This window comes from Mus caroli, unplaced genomic scaffold (assembly GCF_978045245.1).
Source record: "Mus caroli unplaced genomic scaffold, Mus_caroli_1 scaffold_13, whole genome shotgun sequence".
In the NCBI taxonomy this organism is placed as follows: domain Eukaryota; kingdom Metazoa; phylum Chordata; class Mammalia; order Rodentia; family Muridae; genus Mus; species Mus caroli.
The window spans coordinates 116,955,255-116,974,945 of record NW_028227268.1 but is presented as its reverse complement, the minus strand read 5'-3'; the positions used below and the strand labels follow the sequence as shown (position 1 = coordinate 116,974,945).

The window sequence follows — 19,691 nt, the reverse complement described above, 5'->3', positions numbered from 1 at the left end:
GCAACCACATGGTGGCTCACAACCATCTGTAATGAGATCTGATGCCCTCTTCTGGTGTGTCTGAAGTCAGCTACAGTGTACTTACATATAATAATTAATAAATAAATCTTTAAAAAAAATAATAATGTCCAGCCCATTTGTATTTGGTAACTTAGGAGAAAGTATGGTATTATCTAACCTATCTTTTTTTGTGTGTGGGGGGGGGTTGTTTCGAGACAGGGTTTCTCTGTTTAGCCCTGGCTGTCCTGGAACTCACTTTGTAGACCAGGCTGGCCTTGAACTCAGAAATCTGCCTGCCTCTGTCTCCCGAGTGCTGGGATTAAAGTCGTGAGCCACCATGCCTGGCCTAACCTATTTTGAAAAGTTTAGAATTTTATATTTAAATCATTTTCTTATTAACACATTAAGCATTTAAATCCTACAACTTTCATAACTTGCAATTACCAACCTTAAAACACCTGTTTATGTCGGGCGGTGGTGGCGCACGCCTTTAATCCCAGCACTAGGGAGGCAGAAGCAGGCAGATTTCTGAGTTCAAGGCCAGCCTGGTCTACAAAGTGAGTTTCAGGACAGCCAGGGCTATACAGAGAAACCCTGTCTTGAAGAAAACAAAAACAAAAAACAAAAACAAAAACAAAAACAAAAACAAAAACAAAAACAAAACAAACAAAAAAATCACACCTGTTTACAATTTCTTCCAACCCTCATTAAAACGCCTTCTAGTCCCTCTAACCTCCATATACCAACCTTAAAACATCTCCTTACACCCTAAAACATGTTCTTAGATCCTTGAGTTATATCACATTTAACTGTGAAACTATGACACTCTAGTCTTCAGTGCCATCAGAGACTGGAAGTGATAAACATTACCTGAGTGAGTAGGAAGAGCAGGGATGCAGCTTCTGAGGCTAGAGCTAGCAGAGACATGGCTGCCTGATCAGTTACTCAGTATTGTCCCAATTACATTGGAACATCTATTTTCAGCTTTCTGGCCCAGTATATGACAGTCTTTTTGTGAAGTAGGAATTATGAAGGACTGCTTACCCTATCTTGGCAAAGATCAGCAATCAACTTCCCTGTGTCTGGTTTTTGGTTTTGTTTTTGTTTTGTTTTTCTGGACAGCATTCTGTCTGAAAATGAAATTAGGGCATTTTTCTTTGCCCAGTGGCTAGCTTGCCATAATTGAAGCAACCCTATATGGAAGTTCTTCAATGCTCATCATCTTCTTTGAAGTAGAGTGTGGGTGCTGCCAGGAGCAAACCTCTCTCTCTCTCTCTCTCTCTCTCTCTCTCTCTCTCTCTCTCTACCAGGCTGGCCTCGAACTCAGAAATCTGCCTGCCTCTGCCTCCCCCAACTGCTGGGTTTTTAAAAAATTTTATTTATTATATGTAAGTACACTGTAGCTGTCTTTAGACACACCAAAAGAGGGCATCAGATCTCATTACAGATGGTTGTGAGTCACCATGTGGCTGCTGGGATTTGAACTCAGGACCTCTGGAAGAGCAGTCAGTGTTCTTAACTGCTGAGTCATCTCTCCAGCCCTGGACCTGTCTCATTGTTTAAAAAAAAAAAAAATCAATTAATAAAAACCTCCTCAGATGCCGTCTTCTGTGAGTCCCTAAGGTGTTCGAAGGTCATCTATCTTTCCATAGCATATTTAAATAGGGAAATTTTGCTTGTTTCTAGCTATTTACTATCTGTTTAAGATAGGATGTATATTTCTGTGATAATCTAGTCTAATATCTGACAGGACAATGAATTTGATTGACTTACTTTGTGTTATTTAACTATCATAAACAGTTTGTAATAGCAGCTTTAAAAGGACTGGAACTAAAAATTGCACTTTCAAATGAGTTCCAAAAGTCCAATAACTTATACAAGAGTAGAAAACATGTATACATAGCATTTTGTAACAAAAATAACGGGCTGGTGAGATGGCTCAGCAGGTAAGAGCACCCGACTGCTCTTCCAAGGGTCCTGAGTTCAAATCCCAGCTCACAACCATCTGTAACAAGATCTGACTCCCTCATCTGGTGTGTTCGAAGACAGCTACAGTGTACTTACATATAATAAATAAATCTTTAAAAAAAAATAACTTGGGCTGGAGAGAAGGCTCAGTGGTTAAAAGCACCGACTGCTCTTCCAGAGGTTCTGAGTCTAATTCCCAGCCACCACATGGTGACTCACAACCATCTGTAATGGTATCTGATGCCCTCTTCTGGTGTGTCTGAAGACAGCTATGGTGTACTTATATATAATAATAAATAAATCTTTATAAACAAAACAAAAATAACTTTAACCTTTGTATCAAAGACTTGTACCAATGAAAACCTTAAACCTGTATCAATATACAATAATCCATATCAATGTAAACAAAAGTAACCACATTTAATCTACCCTTTTATCCTATTATTTCTATGTGATATTTCTATATTCACCCCTTTTCTTTTCAACCCCCTTCCTTTTATCTAAGAAAGAAGGATAGAGAAAAGGAAAGGAAAGAGAAATCCTTGAGTCTAAGCTCCTATGCCTTCCTTGTTTTTGTTTTTTTTTCCTAATCAAAACCATTAACAACTTGAAACCACCCCCCTAAATGGCAACAGACTTCCATAACTCACAAAATGACTAAAACCATCTACTTCATCTTTTGAGTTTTTTGTTTGTTTGTTTGTTTTTGTTTTTGTTTTTTGGAGACAGGGTTCCTCTGTATAGCCCTGGCTGTCCTGGAACTCACTTTGTAGACCAGGCTGGCCTCAAACTCAGAAATCCGCCTGCCTCTGCCTCCCGAGTGCTGGGATTAAAGGCGTGCGCCACCACTGCCCGGCAGGATCATGCCTTTCTTTCAGTTTCTCTGCAGCTGTCTCTTGTAAGGAGCAAATGCTTGAGTTAGGAATGGTGCTGTTGATGACAACATCTATTGCCATTTTAGTGCTTCATAAATGCTTTCTACTGGCTAAACTGTGACTTCCACCCAAACTGTGGGCCGTGTCTTCTACATCTAGTATAACATATAATAGCTACTCAATAATTAACCGAACTTATGAATAATCTAACCTAAGAACAGTTACTGAGGGGCTGGAGAGATGGCTCAGCAGTTAAGAGCACTAACTGCTCTTCCAGAGGTCCTGAGTTCAACTCCCAGCAACCATTTGTTATGGGATCTGATGCCCTCTTCTGGTGTGTCTGTAGGGAGTGACAGTATATATATATATATATATATATATATATATATATATATATATATATATATGTTTCAGTTCCTGAAACAAAGAGACTGAGACTCTCTGGCCAAGACCACTGAGCACCACCTTCTTGTTTTCCCTCTATCATTTGGGCATATATATATATATATATATATATATATATATATATATATTTTTTTTTTTTTTTAAATAAGTAACTGAGATTTTGGCCATGACCACCAGGTGGCTCTCATTTCCAAAAGTCTCAGTGCTTCCTCGGAAGCTAGGTTGGCCTGGCAACCCTTAGAAGCTCTTCAGTGTGCCAAACAACCTACTCTGCATACATCTAGGGGGTTTTGTTGGTTCTTTGTTTTGTCTTTGATAACTCACTATGTAGACTAGCTAGTCTGGCCTCAAGCTCAGAAAGATCTACCTTCCTTTGCTTCCCAAATGCTAGGATTCCAGGTATGTACTAAACCTGTCAGTTGATTTGTGCTTTAAAAAAATCTTTTAAACCGGGCGTGGTGGCACAGGCCTTTAATCCCAGCACTCGGGAGGCAGAGGCAGGCAGATTTCTGAGTTCGAGGCCAGCCTGGTCCACAAAGTGAGTTCCAGGACAGCCAGGGCTATACAGAGAATCCCTGTCTTGAAAAAAAACAAAACAAAACAAAAGCAAAAAAAAAAAAAAAAAAAAATCTTTTATGCGTTTTATGTGTATTACCTGCTTGCGTCTGTGTGTAAAACCCAGAAAGGCTGGGAGCACGAACTAAGTCCCCTGAAACTGGAGTTACAGATAGTTGTGAGCTACTGAATTGGTGCTGGAAGTCAAATCCAGATCAGTGTGTGCTCTTAACCATAGAGCCATCTCTTCAGCCCCTCCTCCCATTTTCTTTTGATTCATGGTCTTGCTATATAGCCCAGGCTTACCTCAAAATTACATTGATCTTCCTGCTTCAGCCTACCAAAGAGATGGGATTAGGTATTCCACCACACCCTGCTTTACAGTTTTATTATTTTCTGTGTATGTGTGTGGGTATATACCATGGTGCACAGGTGGAAGTGCGAACCACCGGGGACAAGTAAGGTCAGTTCTCTCTTTCCACCATGTGGGCCCTTGGGATGGAACCTTGGTCACGAGGCTTGGCATCAAGTACCCTTACCTGCTGAATCATCCCCTTTGCACTGTATCTCATCTTTAAGTTCAGTCCTTAAATCAATAGCATCAACACTGCCAGAAGGATTCTTTTTTTTTTTTTTTGGTTTTTCGAGACAGGGTTTCTCTGTATAGCCCTGGCTGTCCTGGAACTCACTTTGTAGACCAGGCTGGCCTCGAACTCAGAAATCCGCCTGCCTCTGCCTCCCAAGTGCTGGGATTAAAGGCGTGCGCCACCACCGCCCGGCCAGAAGGATTCTTAGAACAGCTTCTTTCCTAGGTCCAAACTTAGAATCCATTCTGCGAGGTCTTGGGCAACTAAAGTGTAAAGTAAAGGGGTCTCTGTGTAAACCCACCCCAGGGATTTTAGCCAAGGGCCTGAAGACAGTGCTGGAGGATTGTATTTCCATCTTTCTCACCATCCTGCAAGCACCATAGCAGGCTGGAGGCTCAGGATAGCTGTACATTGAGGACCGCTTTGGCAGAAACCCTAAGACTTCAATCATTGCCCCTTCCTTGTACCTTCAGATCCCTCAAGGCACTGCTTTTTAGCTCTCACTACACAGTAAAACCACCCTGGGGAAGCTTATCAAGGTCCACACATCAGATCTCATGTCTCCAGATTCTGGCCCAGTTGACCCGGACATGAGAACCCAGAACTCTCTCAACTATTCTGTCCCTGGCCCTAATAACCAATGCCAGGCTGCAGAAAGGCATATTCATAGAAAAATTATGTGTATGCACCTAAGTGTGGTCTCTGTGGATAAGATTAACTTTTTGGTTTTTTGAGACAAGGTTTTACTATGTTATGGCTGGCCTAGTATTTGTCATGTAGACCAGGCTGGCCTTGAATTACCTGAGATCTACCTACTCAGATTAAGTCTGTGCCACCACTCCTGGCTAAACTTCCATCTTCCCCAATTCCACCCTTCGTTTTCAGAAATGTCACTTACACAGACTGATGTCTGGCACAAGTTCTCCAGGAGTCCAGCTGACAAAACTTGATATTGCATGTGTTCACTGTGCACTTAGTCTTCCAGAAGTCTATGGTGTGCTCCAGGAGTCAAATGGAATGGTGTCACTACTCTGACAGTGGATCACAGGGATGACTGTTTTAGGAAATCTCCCATTTCTAATATGATAGGTACCCATGGCTATATCCCGGAAAGATTTCCTTGGCTATGGATACAGCAGTTCCTGAAACAAAGAGACTGAGACTCTCTGGCCAAGACCACTGAGCACCACCTTCTTGTTTTCCCTCTATCATTTGGGCAAGAGATTGGCCTAATTTGCTGCTTAGTCAGTTCAACATAAAGGAGGGAACATCTGAGGCAGCAAGCTTTTGTGAGCCCTGCTAATCTGCTCTGACTTATTCAACAGAAACCCAGATGATCTGAACGTGGTTAGATTTCAGGTCACTTCAAGTGGGGACTTCTTCAAACCCACAGCCATTTGTGAACTACAAAGGATGATAATAGTGCCTTCCCTAATCACCATGCAATCCCTTAAATAAGAGGCAAGAGCACAAGACTGTCATTCACTTTTCCGCATACTTTATTTGTTACAAACATACAATTTTTTAAATATAGACTGTAAAACTCCATTTGCAAAAGTCTGCTATTGGAAGGAGTGCACACCAGCAGGAAGGATTCTTAAACTTTTTATTTCTATGAGTTTTTCTGTCAGTTTTGCTAGTTAGTGGTAAATACGGGACCCGCCATTTTACAGACCTGTCTGAAGCTTCTGGCTGTATTCACATTGCTCTTTGAAGCAGCCCTGCTTGTCTCACAATTGATCAGAATCTGAGCTTCAACCTACAGGCAGTGAGATCACCAGCCCGTCTGGACTCTGCTTTGAACGGTTTTCAGGAAGTGTGGTTTCTGGATGGGTACTGCACTTCATGGATTTGTTTGAATTGCCCATGCAGCTGTGTTTGTTAAAGTGCATACTTCTTTCAAAAAATAAGAGGAATAATCTTTACTCTTTAACCAAGGTACTTAAAAAAATGAACTTTTTGGTCTCTCAGCAGATATTTCCCAAATTGATCCTATCGCTACAAATTTTAGTGTTCTATTTACAAATGTTTATAGGGTTCCGGGTGGAGGGGACCTTATAAAATCAAAGGTTCAGCTTCACTTGAAGCAGAAACCAGCTCTACAGATCCATACACAGGCATACACACTGGTTTACGATGCATAATAAGCACGTTGGTATTTACACAGAGACTAAAGACATTCCCAAACCCTCTTTAATTCCAACTTAAGCTAATTGTACATCTAGACCAGGAAGCTGTCTCCTGCTATCAAGATTTGGTTTTAACTCATTCAAATTACTTCTGAAGATTCCCAACTAGAAGGACGTTAAGTCCCAGCTTTGGAGTGAAGAACCTAGCCTAACAGAGCCTCTGGCAAACAGGATGGGCAGTGAGATTCCTACAATACAAAGTATGTCATCTGCACTTTATTCACAAGACTGGTAAGACATCTGCATAAAGATTCACAAGAGTAAATGCCTAATACAACTGTTCTAACTTCAGGAAAAAAAAAAAGTCCAAATACACTGACAATCTTAATTTCAAATATCAAGGTCACAGAAAAATAACTAAAATATACTTGCCTGCCAAAAAAATATGCAAAACCACAGACTCTGTAAAAAACTGTGTCACGCTGACCCACAGCCAAGTGTCTAGAGTTTTGGCCCAACCTCCTGACTTCCCAGACTCCTGAGGCCTTTGGTTGGATGGACAGTGACATGGGCGTGGAGAAAGGGTTTTACAAAACCTCCAAATCCCCACATGCACCGGGCTCAGAGACAGCCCTGCTCATTTTCTTGGACTTTCCTGGACTTATATTTCTGAGACAGACATTTTAAAAGGGAAGAAACAAACTTCTTATTCTATTTCCAAATACTAAGATTTTACTAACCATTGTGACCTTGCAACACAGGACACAAAATATTTTGCCTTTAAGAAATAAAAATTGTGTTGAAAACGTTAGCCAGTGAAGAGTTCCAAGGTGGGGAAAGGTCACACCTGTGCCTTCTGCACTTCATGGTGGACACTGAGCAAGGCCTACTACTGCTTTCTCTCTAGAACTTGAGACCCATTTACTAGAGGACAAAAGTGATCCCTCTTATCCATGCCAGGGGACAGTGATGGAGTGGGCATAAAACCTGATCACAGGACCTTATGTTTATATCAAAATCCTTCTTCAAAGTGTTAAAATCACAAAAAGGCTTTACCTTCTAATAAAGGTCTGTTCTCTTTATTAGAACTCCTACTGAAACGACAAATATGGCATTTACTATTGTTTTAAAATGGCTCTACCTATTCCAATTGGAATGTCTAACTTAAGAGGCATTTGCTTTTCAAATGAAAAAGTACTTATGTGAGTACATTGGTGGCTATTTCCTCTTTCATTAGGAAATGTAAAATACATTCATAAAGGCCTTAATTTGGGTCAGGAGTACACACAGCAAATGGGAATCACTACGGAAATAAATCTTTATGGTGCAATTTTATTTTTTTTCCATTTTCCAAATTTAAGTTTCAAAATTGATGACTGGCTCCCATTTGTTCACATACAAATTTATTAAATACTTCAGTAATGAAACTAGGTTTAAAAATTGAAGAGTGAAAAAGGTAACTTTAAATGGCAAAGTCAGATATATCTATAAAATTCACCTTTTATGAGTCTAGCTATCTCTTAAAATGGGGGGGGGGGGCTAATATTTTAAAATAACTTAGGTCTTCTAAATTAAAAGCAGGGAAATAAAATACCTCACCATTCCCACCTTACACCTTACATTTCCAACAGGACAGGACAGGGACTTTTTTTCCTTTTTTTTTTCTCTGTATTTTAAGGTAAATGTAGCTCTTTTTTTCTTTTTTCTTTTCTACAAACTACCTCTCTCCCTTCCCTATTCCCCCCTCCCACACCCACCATTCAGTCTACTGAAGGGAGTTACGACTCTTTAGGAAGACAGCTAATTAATTTACAGTACTCTAAAACCAACCCTGAAAACAGATAATCTCATTCACTTACTAAAACTTCAGTGCTGTTGTCGACAGAAAAGAAAAGTTCCCTTAAGGCTGAGGGAAAGCAACTTATTAAACCATGAGTGCAGCATCGTGTACTCTCCCATCCATTGGAAACTAGCAAGTGCATTCTAACCAAGAATACAAACTTTCTAACATTAGCAAAGATCTCTACTCTCCTTACATAGAACAATACTCAGAAGTGGATTATCTAGGGGCCTGAGAAACCATGATCCACATCACACATTATCCATGTATTTCATGTTCAAAAAGTGCTTTATCTTTGAGAACTATGTCAGGGTTAAAATGGAAATATACAATGCAAAGTCACTTGACACCTCTTCAAGTGAAGTACAACATGGAAAAGGAGCAAAAAGATGGAGGCTCTGCTCTTTGAACAGGCCTTATTATGCACGTGACTTTTAGGGTATACTAAATCAAAACTGTCTTAAGAATTAGTAACAGTGGGATTTTATACCACTATCTTTTAAAACCTGAGATTGGACATCAAAGCAGTTAACTTTGTTACTCATCAGAGCAATTCTGATACTTCCTAAAAATAGAAGAAAACTCAATTCAGGGTCAAAAACATTAACTCTCCCTAATCAAAACTTGCCATTAAGAGAGCTGCAGAACGACCACTCTCAGCCAACAGGTCATCTTAACACAAGTGTAAGTCACTTCTTCCCCTCTCACTGAGCAAGGCCACACTATTTTCAAATGAATATCTACTGAGAGATCAGTTGTGCATTGGACAAAGTACCATAATTGGGTTAAAAATGAAAATAAAATTTACAGTGAATACTTATGTGCATGACTTACACACTCCAGCCTTTCCTTATTTCCATCCACCTCAACAACAAGATGGATGCAAATAGTCGCCCGTGTAGACTGTTCTACACCTCTGTAAAGCCAGTCAAGGTCACATTAACAACGCATCCTCAGCAACTCTAGTGCCTGAAGTGTGCAGCCATTTACAGACCACTCAATATGAGGGCATTATTATAACCAGCCTCTTTTGCCCACAACCCTGCATTTTCAGGTAAGACAGGATAATTGTTTTGTTTTGAGAAAACCGAAGCTTGAATCTTTTAAAAGACCTGCAATTTACTGCAAAGTGATCCAGGGATAACAAAGGAAGCAGGAGGCTAATGGCTGCCTGCACCAAAAGCCTCTCAATCATTTTGCAGTAAATAATTATGGAAAGTGACATGACAAGAAGCCATGTGTGCTCATGGCTACAGTCATCTGTACCACCTACATGCCTCCAACAGATACATAGGGTGTCTGGGTTTTTGGTTTGCTTTTGTTTGGTTTTTGGTGCCGTGCAGAGTTATGTTTTGTTTTGTGCAGCATATGCACTGAAGGACTTGCTGACAAGAACTGCCATTATAGACATGCTGAAATGATGTGTAGGGACAATAGAAACCACAAAGTAGTAGGGTCTCTGCATAGATTTTTTTTCCTCTTTGATTTTCTTAAAAACACATTTCTACATACAGTAGAAACAAGTATTTCAACAATAATTTGGAGTTTTAGCTCCAACTTCTCAGGAATGTGACTATTTTCATTAGCTGGGCTATCTGCCAAATTTAAAAGAAAAAAAACTACCACTCTGAATCGTTCATAGTAGCACTTCAAAAACAGAACAGAAAAGTTGGTTGCTTCCCATAATTTGTACAATGCCATTTTCTGACAGAAATCAACAAAGACCAACAATGCCTTCAAAAAGCTAGTATTTATGACTAACTCTCCATGTTTGCAGATTTCTATTGTCCCTAGTCCCTGGATGAGGGTCAGTGAAATGCTACAATTAATCCCCATCCTTCTGCTATCTTCCTACAGTGGGAAGAGAGGCCATGAACCATCCCCTGCAGGAGAAATAAACCTCAGAGATTGGTTAAGACATAAAAACCCACCACTATGACATTTACCACTTAATCTTACAAAGGCAGGTCAAAATTTTAATATAAATTACTTTTGCCAACACATAGCTTATGCATTCTTTGCTCCTTTTTTTGGAGGATTCTCAAATTGAAATCTAAAGATTTACATATGATATATTACTGTTATATGGTCTAATGACTAAGAAAATTTCTCTGGTAACCAAAGCTGATGCCATATATGGTAGTGTTCTTGGCATATACTCTATATGCCTCAGACCACTTCCACATTCTTTCTATTCAGCTAATTATAGCTTAGTAGCCACTGGTGAAGGATTGTGAAGACCCTGTCATTTCTACAGAATAGAAAGGCAAGGCTAGTTACTGCAATTCAGCCAAATAAAAAGAAAAGAGAAAAACAAAAAACAAAAACCAACCCCTTGAAAAGGAGAGGTACTGCACCTTTGCAAAATTGAACTGGCTCACTGCAGCTGAGCAACAGAACCACCGCTGAAGCAAGAAAACAAGTTGGTCTATACAGGAATAGTACATGATTTCAAAATGAAAACGTTACAGCAGTCAATGAATAGCTGCAACCTTAATTTTCATTGCTGCCTCAGAGTTTGAAACTGTAAACAGTTTCTGCAAACCTAATGCTAGCTTCTCAGCTCCTTTACTAAAAGTAGGAATTTGTTCTCCGCAGCAAAGAAACAAACACTCAAAACACATAGGTAAATACAGCAGGACATTATTGAAAACAGCTGCCTTGTAGTACAAAATACAGTACAAGTATACGGATGTCATTAGAACATCAAAAATACTATTGCTCCCATACAATTTAGGAAACATTCTTTGCAACGGAGAAAAATTTAAAAGAAAAGCATTAAAAAAATCTGTTTAAAAATTCTACTGTGGATGATGAGAGTAGAGAAATAGTCTGTAAGGGCACCAATGTTTGTGGCTCTTCCATTTTTAAGTCTAAGATCAACAATATTCTGAATCAGTCTATTTTTTTCAAAGCCTAATTTTATATACACAAATATTTCCCTCCCTCTCAGCCACAGACACAAAAAATGACCTTTTTGTATATTACTTATTTCCGAATAAATACAAAAAGATTGTATAGATTGAATAATACCAAAATAAGATAATAAAAAGGATATGCAATAAATTAAAAAGGCAGCTCAAATAAAGGGCAGGCATGCAGTTAAAAAAAATACTAAGATTGTGGAGGTGGGGTTACTTGCCTCCTGGTTCTTGAGAAGGTGTCACACAGATACCTGAAAAACTTTGGAAAGAACATTAGCTCCCATTCAATTCAAAGTTGCCTAGGTCTATGACATTTCTAGGAATACCTTTTGATGGGGTGGGATTAACTTGATTAGAAAAATCATTTATACTGAAAATCCATTTAAAATATAGAAGAGGCGATCCTTGAAAACCCCAACTTTTATTCTTGAAAGACAGCTGGATAAACCGGCAAGTGCCAGTTTGTTGAAATTTCAAGATGGTATAAAAATGCTTCCAGGATAGAGTCAGCATTCGCGTTCACTTCAGTTCCATTCACAAATGGATTCAGCTTCTACCGGGTGCAAGGCTTGAATCATTCATCCATCATTTGCCAACTTTGATTGTGAGGTACTGAATAAGATGGATCAAGTTCTTAAAAATTTATTTTAAAAGAATAAATGATGCTGGAATTCTGGACCTGAGGATCGTCAGTATTTCAATAAATCCACAGATTAAACTGAAGGTAAATTAAGACTTCAGTTATTTCCAACTTCTCTGTGAGGATGTATATTTCATTAAAGCTCAGGCTTGTAGCCACACTGTTCCTTTTTTGCAGTTAGTCAAGTTTTAAGGTTTAAAATGCAGCCAGCCAGTGGCTGTAACAGCCGAATTAGCCATAATTCACTGGTTCATACGGTGGAGCCATTGGGATTCAGCTCCCACTCATGCTAAGCCATTTCTTGGTAAAGACCTCCATACTTAAGAGATCAAGGGAAGAACTTTAATGAGCAGCAACCAATCCACTCAAACGGTCCACTTTGTGCTTTATGCCTGACTTCTTGTGCCTACCTCAGCAATCCCTATTGTAAAAATGCTTTTGTTTTTGAAAAAAAAAATTGCCAACTTTTAAACTATTTTAGTAATGGATTCTAGTTCAAGCTTTGATCTCTAAATTCATTTGCATCCCGGAAAACAATTCTGCAAAGTAAAGACAGGGGCCTTGGTCCAGGTTCCATGCAAAACCATTTTTTTTAAATGGATCTAATTTTCGAATTCTCCAATGGCTTCTTGAATTCTTCTCTCGCCCTGCCCATGAGTGTGAAAGTTGCATTCCTTTTCATAAACCTGTACCCTCAGAACTGGGTAACTGCAAAAGGCCTCTTTCTTCTCAAAGATTCCACTAAGACCTAGATCCAAAATGCTGATTTCGATGGAGATGAAGGGATAGATGCTGCAGTAGTGAGGCCTGGAGGGATCCTAAGACCAGATTACCCAGGTAGAACACAAATTCTGCTATTCCCAATGCATAAGTCTGGGTAACCCAGGTGTGGTTTTGGTCCCAGACGTTCCAAGATTTATCTATCCCTTCCAGTGTTTTCCTGATGAATTTCCGAACCTCGGTTTTAAACAACAGAAGCTGAGACTCTTGCGCAGGTGAGGAGATGCTGCTGTCCTCTTTGCAGGTTGCTGGCAGTTCCTCGGAACTTAACTGCTTTTCTCTAATTGTCTGTGACTGTTTTCTTATGGTTATTTCTCTTAACTATATTATTTTATTTATTTTTTTTTGTTTTCTTCGTCTGCGGCCTCCCCTGATCCCTCTCCACTAGCTCACTGGGGACGAGAAGGAAAGGGCGCTCTCTAGCCAAGGGGATGGTGGTGGGGTTGGGGGAGGCCGGTACAGGAAGCTGCCTGCTTCAATCCTCATCCACTTCCTCACCCTCCGACTCCTCGCCGCCACCGCTGCCCCCGCCGCGTCGCTCGTAAAGCTTATCCCTCTGTCGCTCCTGGATCTCTTTCATTTCATCTGCATACCGACAGAAGGCGCCTCCAAACTTGCCCCAGGCCTTGAAGGGCACGGTGATGGCATTGCGGTAGGACGGCTTCACCTCGCTCACTCGCAGGAACACCCCGTACTTGTTGCAGCCGACGTCGAAGAAGAAGCGCTTCGAGTCCACCGTGATGGAGGTGCCCTCCGGGAGCTCTCCGTACAGGCCGCCCCCGGGGCCGCCGGCGCCGCCTCCCGGGCCGCCGGCCAGCTCGTCCTCGTCGCCCCCGTAGTCGTCGATGAGCTTGGCGAGCGCGTCGCGGAACTCGATGAGGCCCTGCGCGGGCAGCGCGATGGTCTGGCCGCTCTGCAGGCCGCCGGGCCCGGGCCCCCCGCCGAAGCCGCCGCCGCCGCGGTTCACCGTCTGGCGGATGCGCAGGAAGCGGCCGCGCTGGTTCTCCTTGAGGTCCAGGTAGTACTTGCGGTTCTCGCGCACCAGGAACTCGCTCTTGAGCGCGCGGCGCGGCCCGCCGCCCTCCTCGGCGCCCGCCGCCAGCTGCTCGGGGCTGCTGGGACCCAGCTGCGCGTAGTGCTCGATGAAGTCGCCCAGCGAGTCGCGGAACTCGGCGGCCACCGCCATCGACAGCGTGAGGCGGCTCTTGGAGCCGCCCGCGCCCACCTCGGCGATCTTGAGGAAGCGGCCCTTGGCGTTCTGCTTCACGTCCAGGTAGAAGCGCTTGTTCTGGATGTCCAGCCGCTTCGAGGCCAGCTCCTGCGTCTCCTGCTCGCCGCCGGGCCCGCCACCGCCACCGCCGCCGCCGCGGGGCGCGGGCTGGAAGCCGCCGGGCCCGCCGCCGCCGCCGCCGCCACCGCCGCGCTCGCTGCCGCTGTCGCCGTCCGCCATCTTCTCGGCCGCCGCCTCGCCGCCGCCGCCCGCTGCGCTCGCGCCCCCGCCCTCCGCCCTGCGGCTCGCGCTCCGGGGCCCCCCAGCCTCGCCCGCCGGCTCCTCACGCGCGCCCGCCGCTCATCGCCGGTCGCCGCCGCCCCCCATCGCCTCCGCGCCCCGCCCCCGCGGCTTCCGTGCGGCACGGCCCGCTTCCGGTGCGCGCCTCCCGTGACGTCACTCCGCCCCGCCCGCCGCCGCCTCCCGGCCGGAAGACACACACACCACGCCGGCAGGGCGCAGGGGTGACGTCACTGGCCGCGCCGGGAAGGCGTTCTGCGGCTCCCCGGGGCGAGCCTATGTCTCTGTCCGCTGGTTTTGGGGTCCTCTTTCTTGATGCTTTACTGACGCTCCTGGTTTCAGAGGGTTTAGTGTGTGACTAGATGACTCTTGCTTTGGGGCTGTGGGAAGGCAGAACGTTTTGCCGAGAAGCACATGAATTACTCAACAGTGGAGCCAATCACCTCATGGCGCCTGGGAAAGCAGAGAGACAGGAAAGGGCCAGGGGCGAGGGATCTTTCCAGAGCATACCCCAATAACCTGTTTTCTCCAGTGAGATCCTACTTCACACTAATGCTACTAGATTATTGATCCTCAGGGACTAGTCTGATTAAGTCAGACTCTTAACGATTGGATCCAGCAATCCTTCAGTAAATAAGCCCGTGTTTCTAAAACAAACAAACAAACAAACAAACAAAAAAGCCAGAATACCATCTTACTTTATAAACTCCCTGAATGGAGTTCACACAAATAACTTCTTGTTTTTTTTGTTTTTTTTACAATTGGGTGGGGTTTTTTGTTTGTTTGTTTGTGTTTTTTGTTTTGTTTTTTTGAGACAGGGTTTCTCTGTATAGCCCTGACTGTCCTGGAACTCACTTTGTACACCAGGCTGGCCTCGAACTCAGAAATCCGCCTGTTTCTGCCTCCCAAGTGCTGGGACTAAAGGCGTGCACCACCACGCCCAGCAATTGGGTGTTTTAAATGATAGGATCTCACTAAGCTATATTGGCTTGAACATGAGTTCTAGCATCAGTTTAATATTCATTAACCAGGTTCCTCTAAAGTGTTTTAAATTTGTTTCTGTGTGCCTGTGGCTATACATGTACGTGTATGTGAAGGCCGGAAATAGAGTGTGTTACTCTCCACCGTATTTTTTGTGACTGGGTCTCTGGCTGAACTTGGAGCTCACTGAGTTGATCTAAACTGGCTGTCAGTGAGCCCTAGGGATCCTCCCCTCAGTGCTAAGATTACAGAAGCACACTGCTGCACCCTGCTCTTTTATGCAGCTGCTAGGTATTCAAGCTTGTGTCTTCATGCTTGTGTGATGAGCAGTTAACCGCCCCTCTAGCCTGCATTCTGCCTGATGGGCCAGCTTTCTTATTTTGTTTCCGCTGAAATTTCATTTGCATCTAAGCTTAGAGTTTTCTTTTGTAATTCTTTCGTAAGGACATATTTTTTGAGTGGTTTTATGGTTTGATTTTTAAGTATAGGACTATGTTTATCTGAAATATATCATGATGTCTGGGATGAAGTAAAGAATCTAAGGAATTTCCTTCAAATAACTAACCCATTGTCCCAGTAATACGTATTGGGTAATCCTTGGAGGATAGATGTTAACAGGTGGAGACAGGGGTAGGTTATTTTGGGCAGAGGACCATATGTCTCCAGATGGTGAGTTGTGCAGTTTGGCTGGGGCCTAGGGTCTGTGAACAGTGGAACTGGGCGCAGCTGTTCTCTGGTGGCTAGAAGAGATCCTTGATTCAGTGGACAGGGGCCACCATAAATTGTATAAACAGGAGTCATTTTCTAGTTTTGTACTTTTTTTAAAAAAAGACTTATTTATTATATGTAAATACTCTGTAGCTGTCTTCAGACACTCCAGAAGAGGGCATCAGGTCTCATTACAGGTGGTTATGAGCCACCATGTGTTTACTGGGGATTTGAACTCAGGACTTTGGAAGGGCAGTCAATGCTCTTACCCACTGAGCCATCTCACCAGCTCCCTAGTTTTGTACTTCAAGAAAGTGACCCAGGGCAAAGGAGAGCATGGGTGGGCTACAGTGGGACCCAGCCCAAACTCTTGATTAAAAGCAGTAACTATGTTGTAAAATAGGCCCACATTTTCAGACTCTTAGTGGCTAGGCAGTGCTGGTTGGGAAGTAGGGAGACTGTGGTCTTTGGGTCAGGATATTAAAACTATATGGAGCCAAGAGGGGAAAAAAAGTAGGTGGTAATTGGAGCTGAGGGCTCTGGTGACCAGAGAATGAGAATAATGCTAGCAGATAAGCCTGGTCAGGGGCTTGGGCTCTTTAATAACCCAGCACCAAACTTAGACTTCACAAAACCTCAGATGTTGCAGGTGTTAGATACTCCCCCACCCCCATCCCTGAGAGCATGGAACCAATGAAAAGTGGGACTTTAATGCGTTTTTTGGAATATCAGTTATTTTCTTCAGTTTCTTTCTTCTTGGTGGACTTAAAGTCTTGCCTTTCAGCAAACTGAGGGTATGTGAAATAGATCTGTTGACCATTTGAGATGCTGGCTGGATCCTCCTGGGCAAATGTACCAATGGTCAGTCTAGTGTTGGGCTGGGTGATAAAGATGAAGCTTAGAGACTGCCAGCAGACAGGAAGGCTGGACACCACTTTCCTTGGGGGTTGGGGCAATCACATAAAGCAAGGGACAAGTGAACAAAATGGGGCGAGAGCAAAGGTGATGCCTGGATGACTGGAGGTCCTGTGACAGTTAATACTGAGTTGCACATGAGCCCCTCCCCCATCAGGTTGCACCACAGGACACACTGCTCAAATCTTCCTATTCTAAATACAGTTCCTTAGCCTTGTTTCACACTGTAACGGGTCCGGGGGGGGGGGGGCATGGAAGGCAGATGTCAAAGCACTCGGCAGTAAACGTGGGCAGGAAGTGTGGGTGGAGGAGCCACATGGACAGGGCAGGAAAGGAAGGGAATGGTCAAAGGGCACAGGCCTTGGGCTCTAGAGCAGTGGTTCCCAATCTCCCTAACGCTGTGACCCTTGAATACAGTTTCTTATATTCGAAGACACACAACCATAAAATTATTTTTTGTTATTTCATAACTAATTTTGGTATGAGCTGTAATATCTGATGTGCAGGATATCTGATATACAATGCCTGTAAAAGGGTTGCTTTGACACCCCTCACACACACACACAAGGGGCTGAGTCCCACAGGTTGAGAACGAATGCTCTAGAGAAACCTGAGTAGCATGAAGGTTGAAGAAGGGAGGAACATGGAGACTCGCCCATAATCTCATGTGAAGCCTGGAGCAATCACAGGACATGGATATTTGGGAAAGGGACAGGGTAGAAAATGAGAAGTATCTGCTGCCTTCTTGAAAACTAGGAGAGGGCCGGGCGGTGGTGGCACACGCCTTTAATCCCAGCACTTGGGAGGCAGAGGCAGGCGGATTTCTGAGTTCGAGGCCAGCCTGGTCTACAAAGTGAGTTCCAGGACAGCCAGGGCTATACAGAGAAACCCTGTCTCGAAAAACCAAAAAAAAAAAAAAAAAAAAAAAAAAAGAAAACTAGGAGAGGAGAAACAACACTGGGGCCTCAGCTGGACCAGGTAGACCTTGAAGCAGCCTGCCCTGAGGCCACATGCTAACTTGGCTGGCACTGAGGGGTGGTGAGAGGAATCTGGATAGAAGCCTGCAGAGCAGCCCTTGACATCCAGGGAGGAGGCCGAGGAGACAGAAGTAGGTGTTTTGGATACATACACTCTGAAGTGGAGGCTGGATTCTGGGAAGCAGAGTGGGAGGCTAAGGTGGTGGGCCAAAAGAAAGAGCCTTGGATGGGTAGTTTTGGAAGGGCCATACTTTGGCAGGAGCTGGGCCAGGAAAGAGAGGAAGAGACCATATATTATAAGGAGTGCACAGTCTTGGCCACCTCCTCACCCCATTTTTCCTTTTAAACTTGAAATTTAAATAAACAATACTTGCAATGGCCTGAATACGGCTCAGTCGGTAAAGTGTCTGCTGCATAGTCTTGGTCCCTGGCCATCGTGTAACACTAGGTGTGGTGGTCTAACCCTTTAACCTAAGTACTTAGGTAAGACACAGGAGCAGCCTGGGGGCTCTTGGGCTGGCCAATTTAGCAGAACAAGTGAACTCATGTGACAAGAGACTCTCAGAAATAAAATGGAAAGTGATGGAGGAAAACGTTCCAATACCCACCTCTGGCCTCCATGTCTGCAGGCATGGATAAGCACACCCAAGTCCACTTCTGCACACATATATAGCACACAATGTAGCACACTAGCTGTAAGAGTAGTAGCCTTCACACGAATCCACCCGAAGAAATAGTAAGTAACATGTCTGGTCTCTTTCTCTCATCGCTATCTTGGTCTCCATCTTTCTATGCCTGTTCCTTCCCATTTCTCCATGTCTGTATTTTTCCTTGCCTCTGTCTTTCTTTGTGTTTAGATTTCCTTCTGAGCTGTTTGGGGGTAAACTAGTATTCCCATTCACTGCAACATTTCTGTGTCTGTTTACCAGAATAAGGACAATTTTAGCTAACTGGAGCACCATGATCAAACCCAAGAAATTAGCTCAGCCACGCCTGCCGTTAGCCCATCTGCAGACCCAAGAAGACTGTGCCAAGTGTCCAGACTGCACCCTCTGCAGCATGAAGAACCCTACCGGATTCAGGTCACGGAGTCTGCTCTTCTTACTCTGTGGCTGGCCGGCTCTGGGCTCTGTTATTCACATCAGCAGCACTTTGAAGTCTGAAAGCTGGTTATCCTGTAGATAGATCACTCTACTCTGGGTTTAAAGGTGCTTTTGGCCACACTCTGGAACCATTTGCTGCCCTGACCCTTCCAACTCCCCATAGTGCATTCAATGTTGTCCATGTGCTAGCCAGCCTGTGCCCTAAAGCTAGAAGGAGGGAGAAGAGATGGTTGCAGGCCAGGGTCGTCAGGGCAGGGGCTGGCAGGAGGATGTGGGGCCCCACAAAACCGTTTGTGACTGTATCTAAGGTGGAACCATGTTTAACTCCAAGGCCCTGTGCTCTGAGCTGCTTGCAAGCTGCAATTCCCTGGTCTTTTTTTTTTTTTTTTTTTGCCCTTTCCCATTTGCAATAAAAGCAGATCGGGAAAGCAGTGAAGGCTTCCAAAGTAACCTGTGCATGCACTGCCAGGAGAGCAGGGCAGTCCATGTCCCAGGCCAGGCCTCCCGTGCTGCAGACACATGCTAGCTTGACAATTACGGGCCAAATGTACTGTTCAGGTCTCCATGGAGATCTTGGATTCCTGTGACTGAAGGCAAGTTTGTCCATAGTTACTGCCTCACCCTCTGTGCAGTAGTTGTGCCACTATTTATACTTGTTTTCTGTGAGGTGGAAAATGGATTCCTCGCATGAGCACTGGGTTTTAGGAAGCATAGTTTCTCAGCCTCTGGGCTTAGCAGTCAGCTGTGGCACCTCTTGTCATGAGGCTTCTGTCACACTTGAAAGGCTGGGATAC

At 43.8% G+C, this 19,691-nt stretch overlaps 1 protein-coding gene across 1 annotated transcript; it reads right to left on the bottom strand.

Annotated features, from left to right (window-relative positions):
* Window positions 1-6,872: 6,872 nt before the first annotated feature.
* Window positions 6,873-14,300, bottom strand: Purb (purine rich element binding protein B). Its single transcript, XM_021176862.2, has one exon. It carries the CDS (start codon window positions 14,151-14,153, stop codon window positions 13,179-13,181), a length of 975 nt encoding a protein of 324 aa, XP_021032521.1. The 5' UTR covers window positions 14,154-14,300; the 3' UTR covers window positions 6,873-13,178.
* Window positions 14,301-19,691: the final 5,391 nt, after the last annotated feature.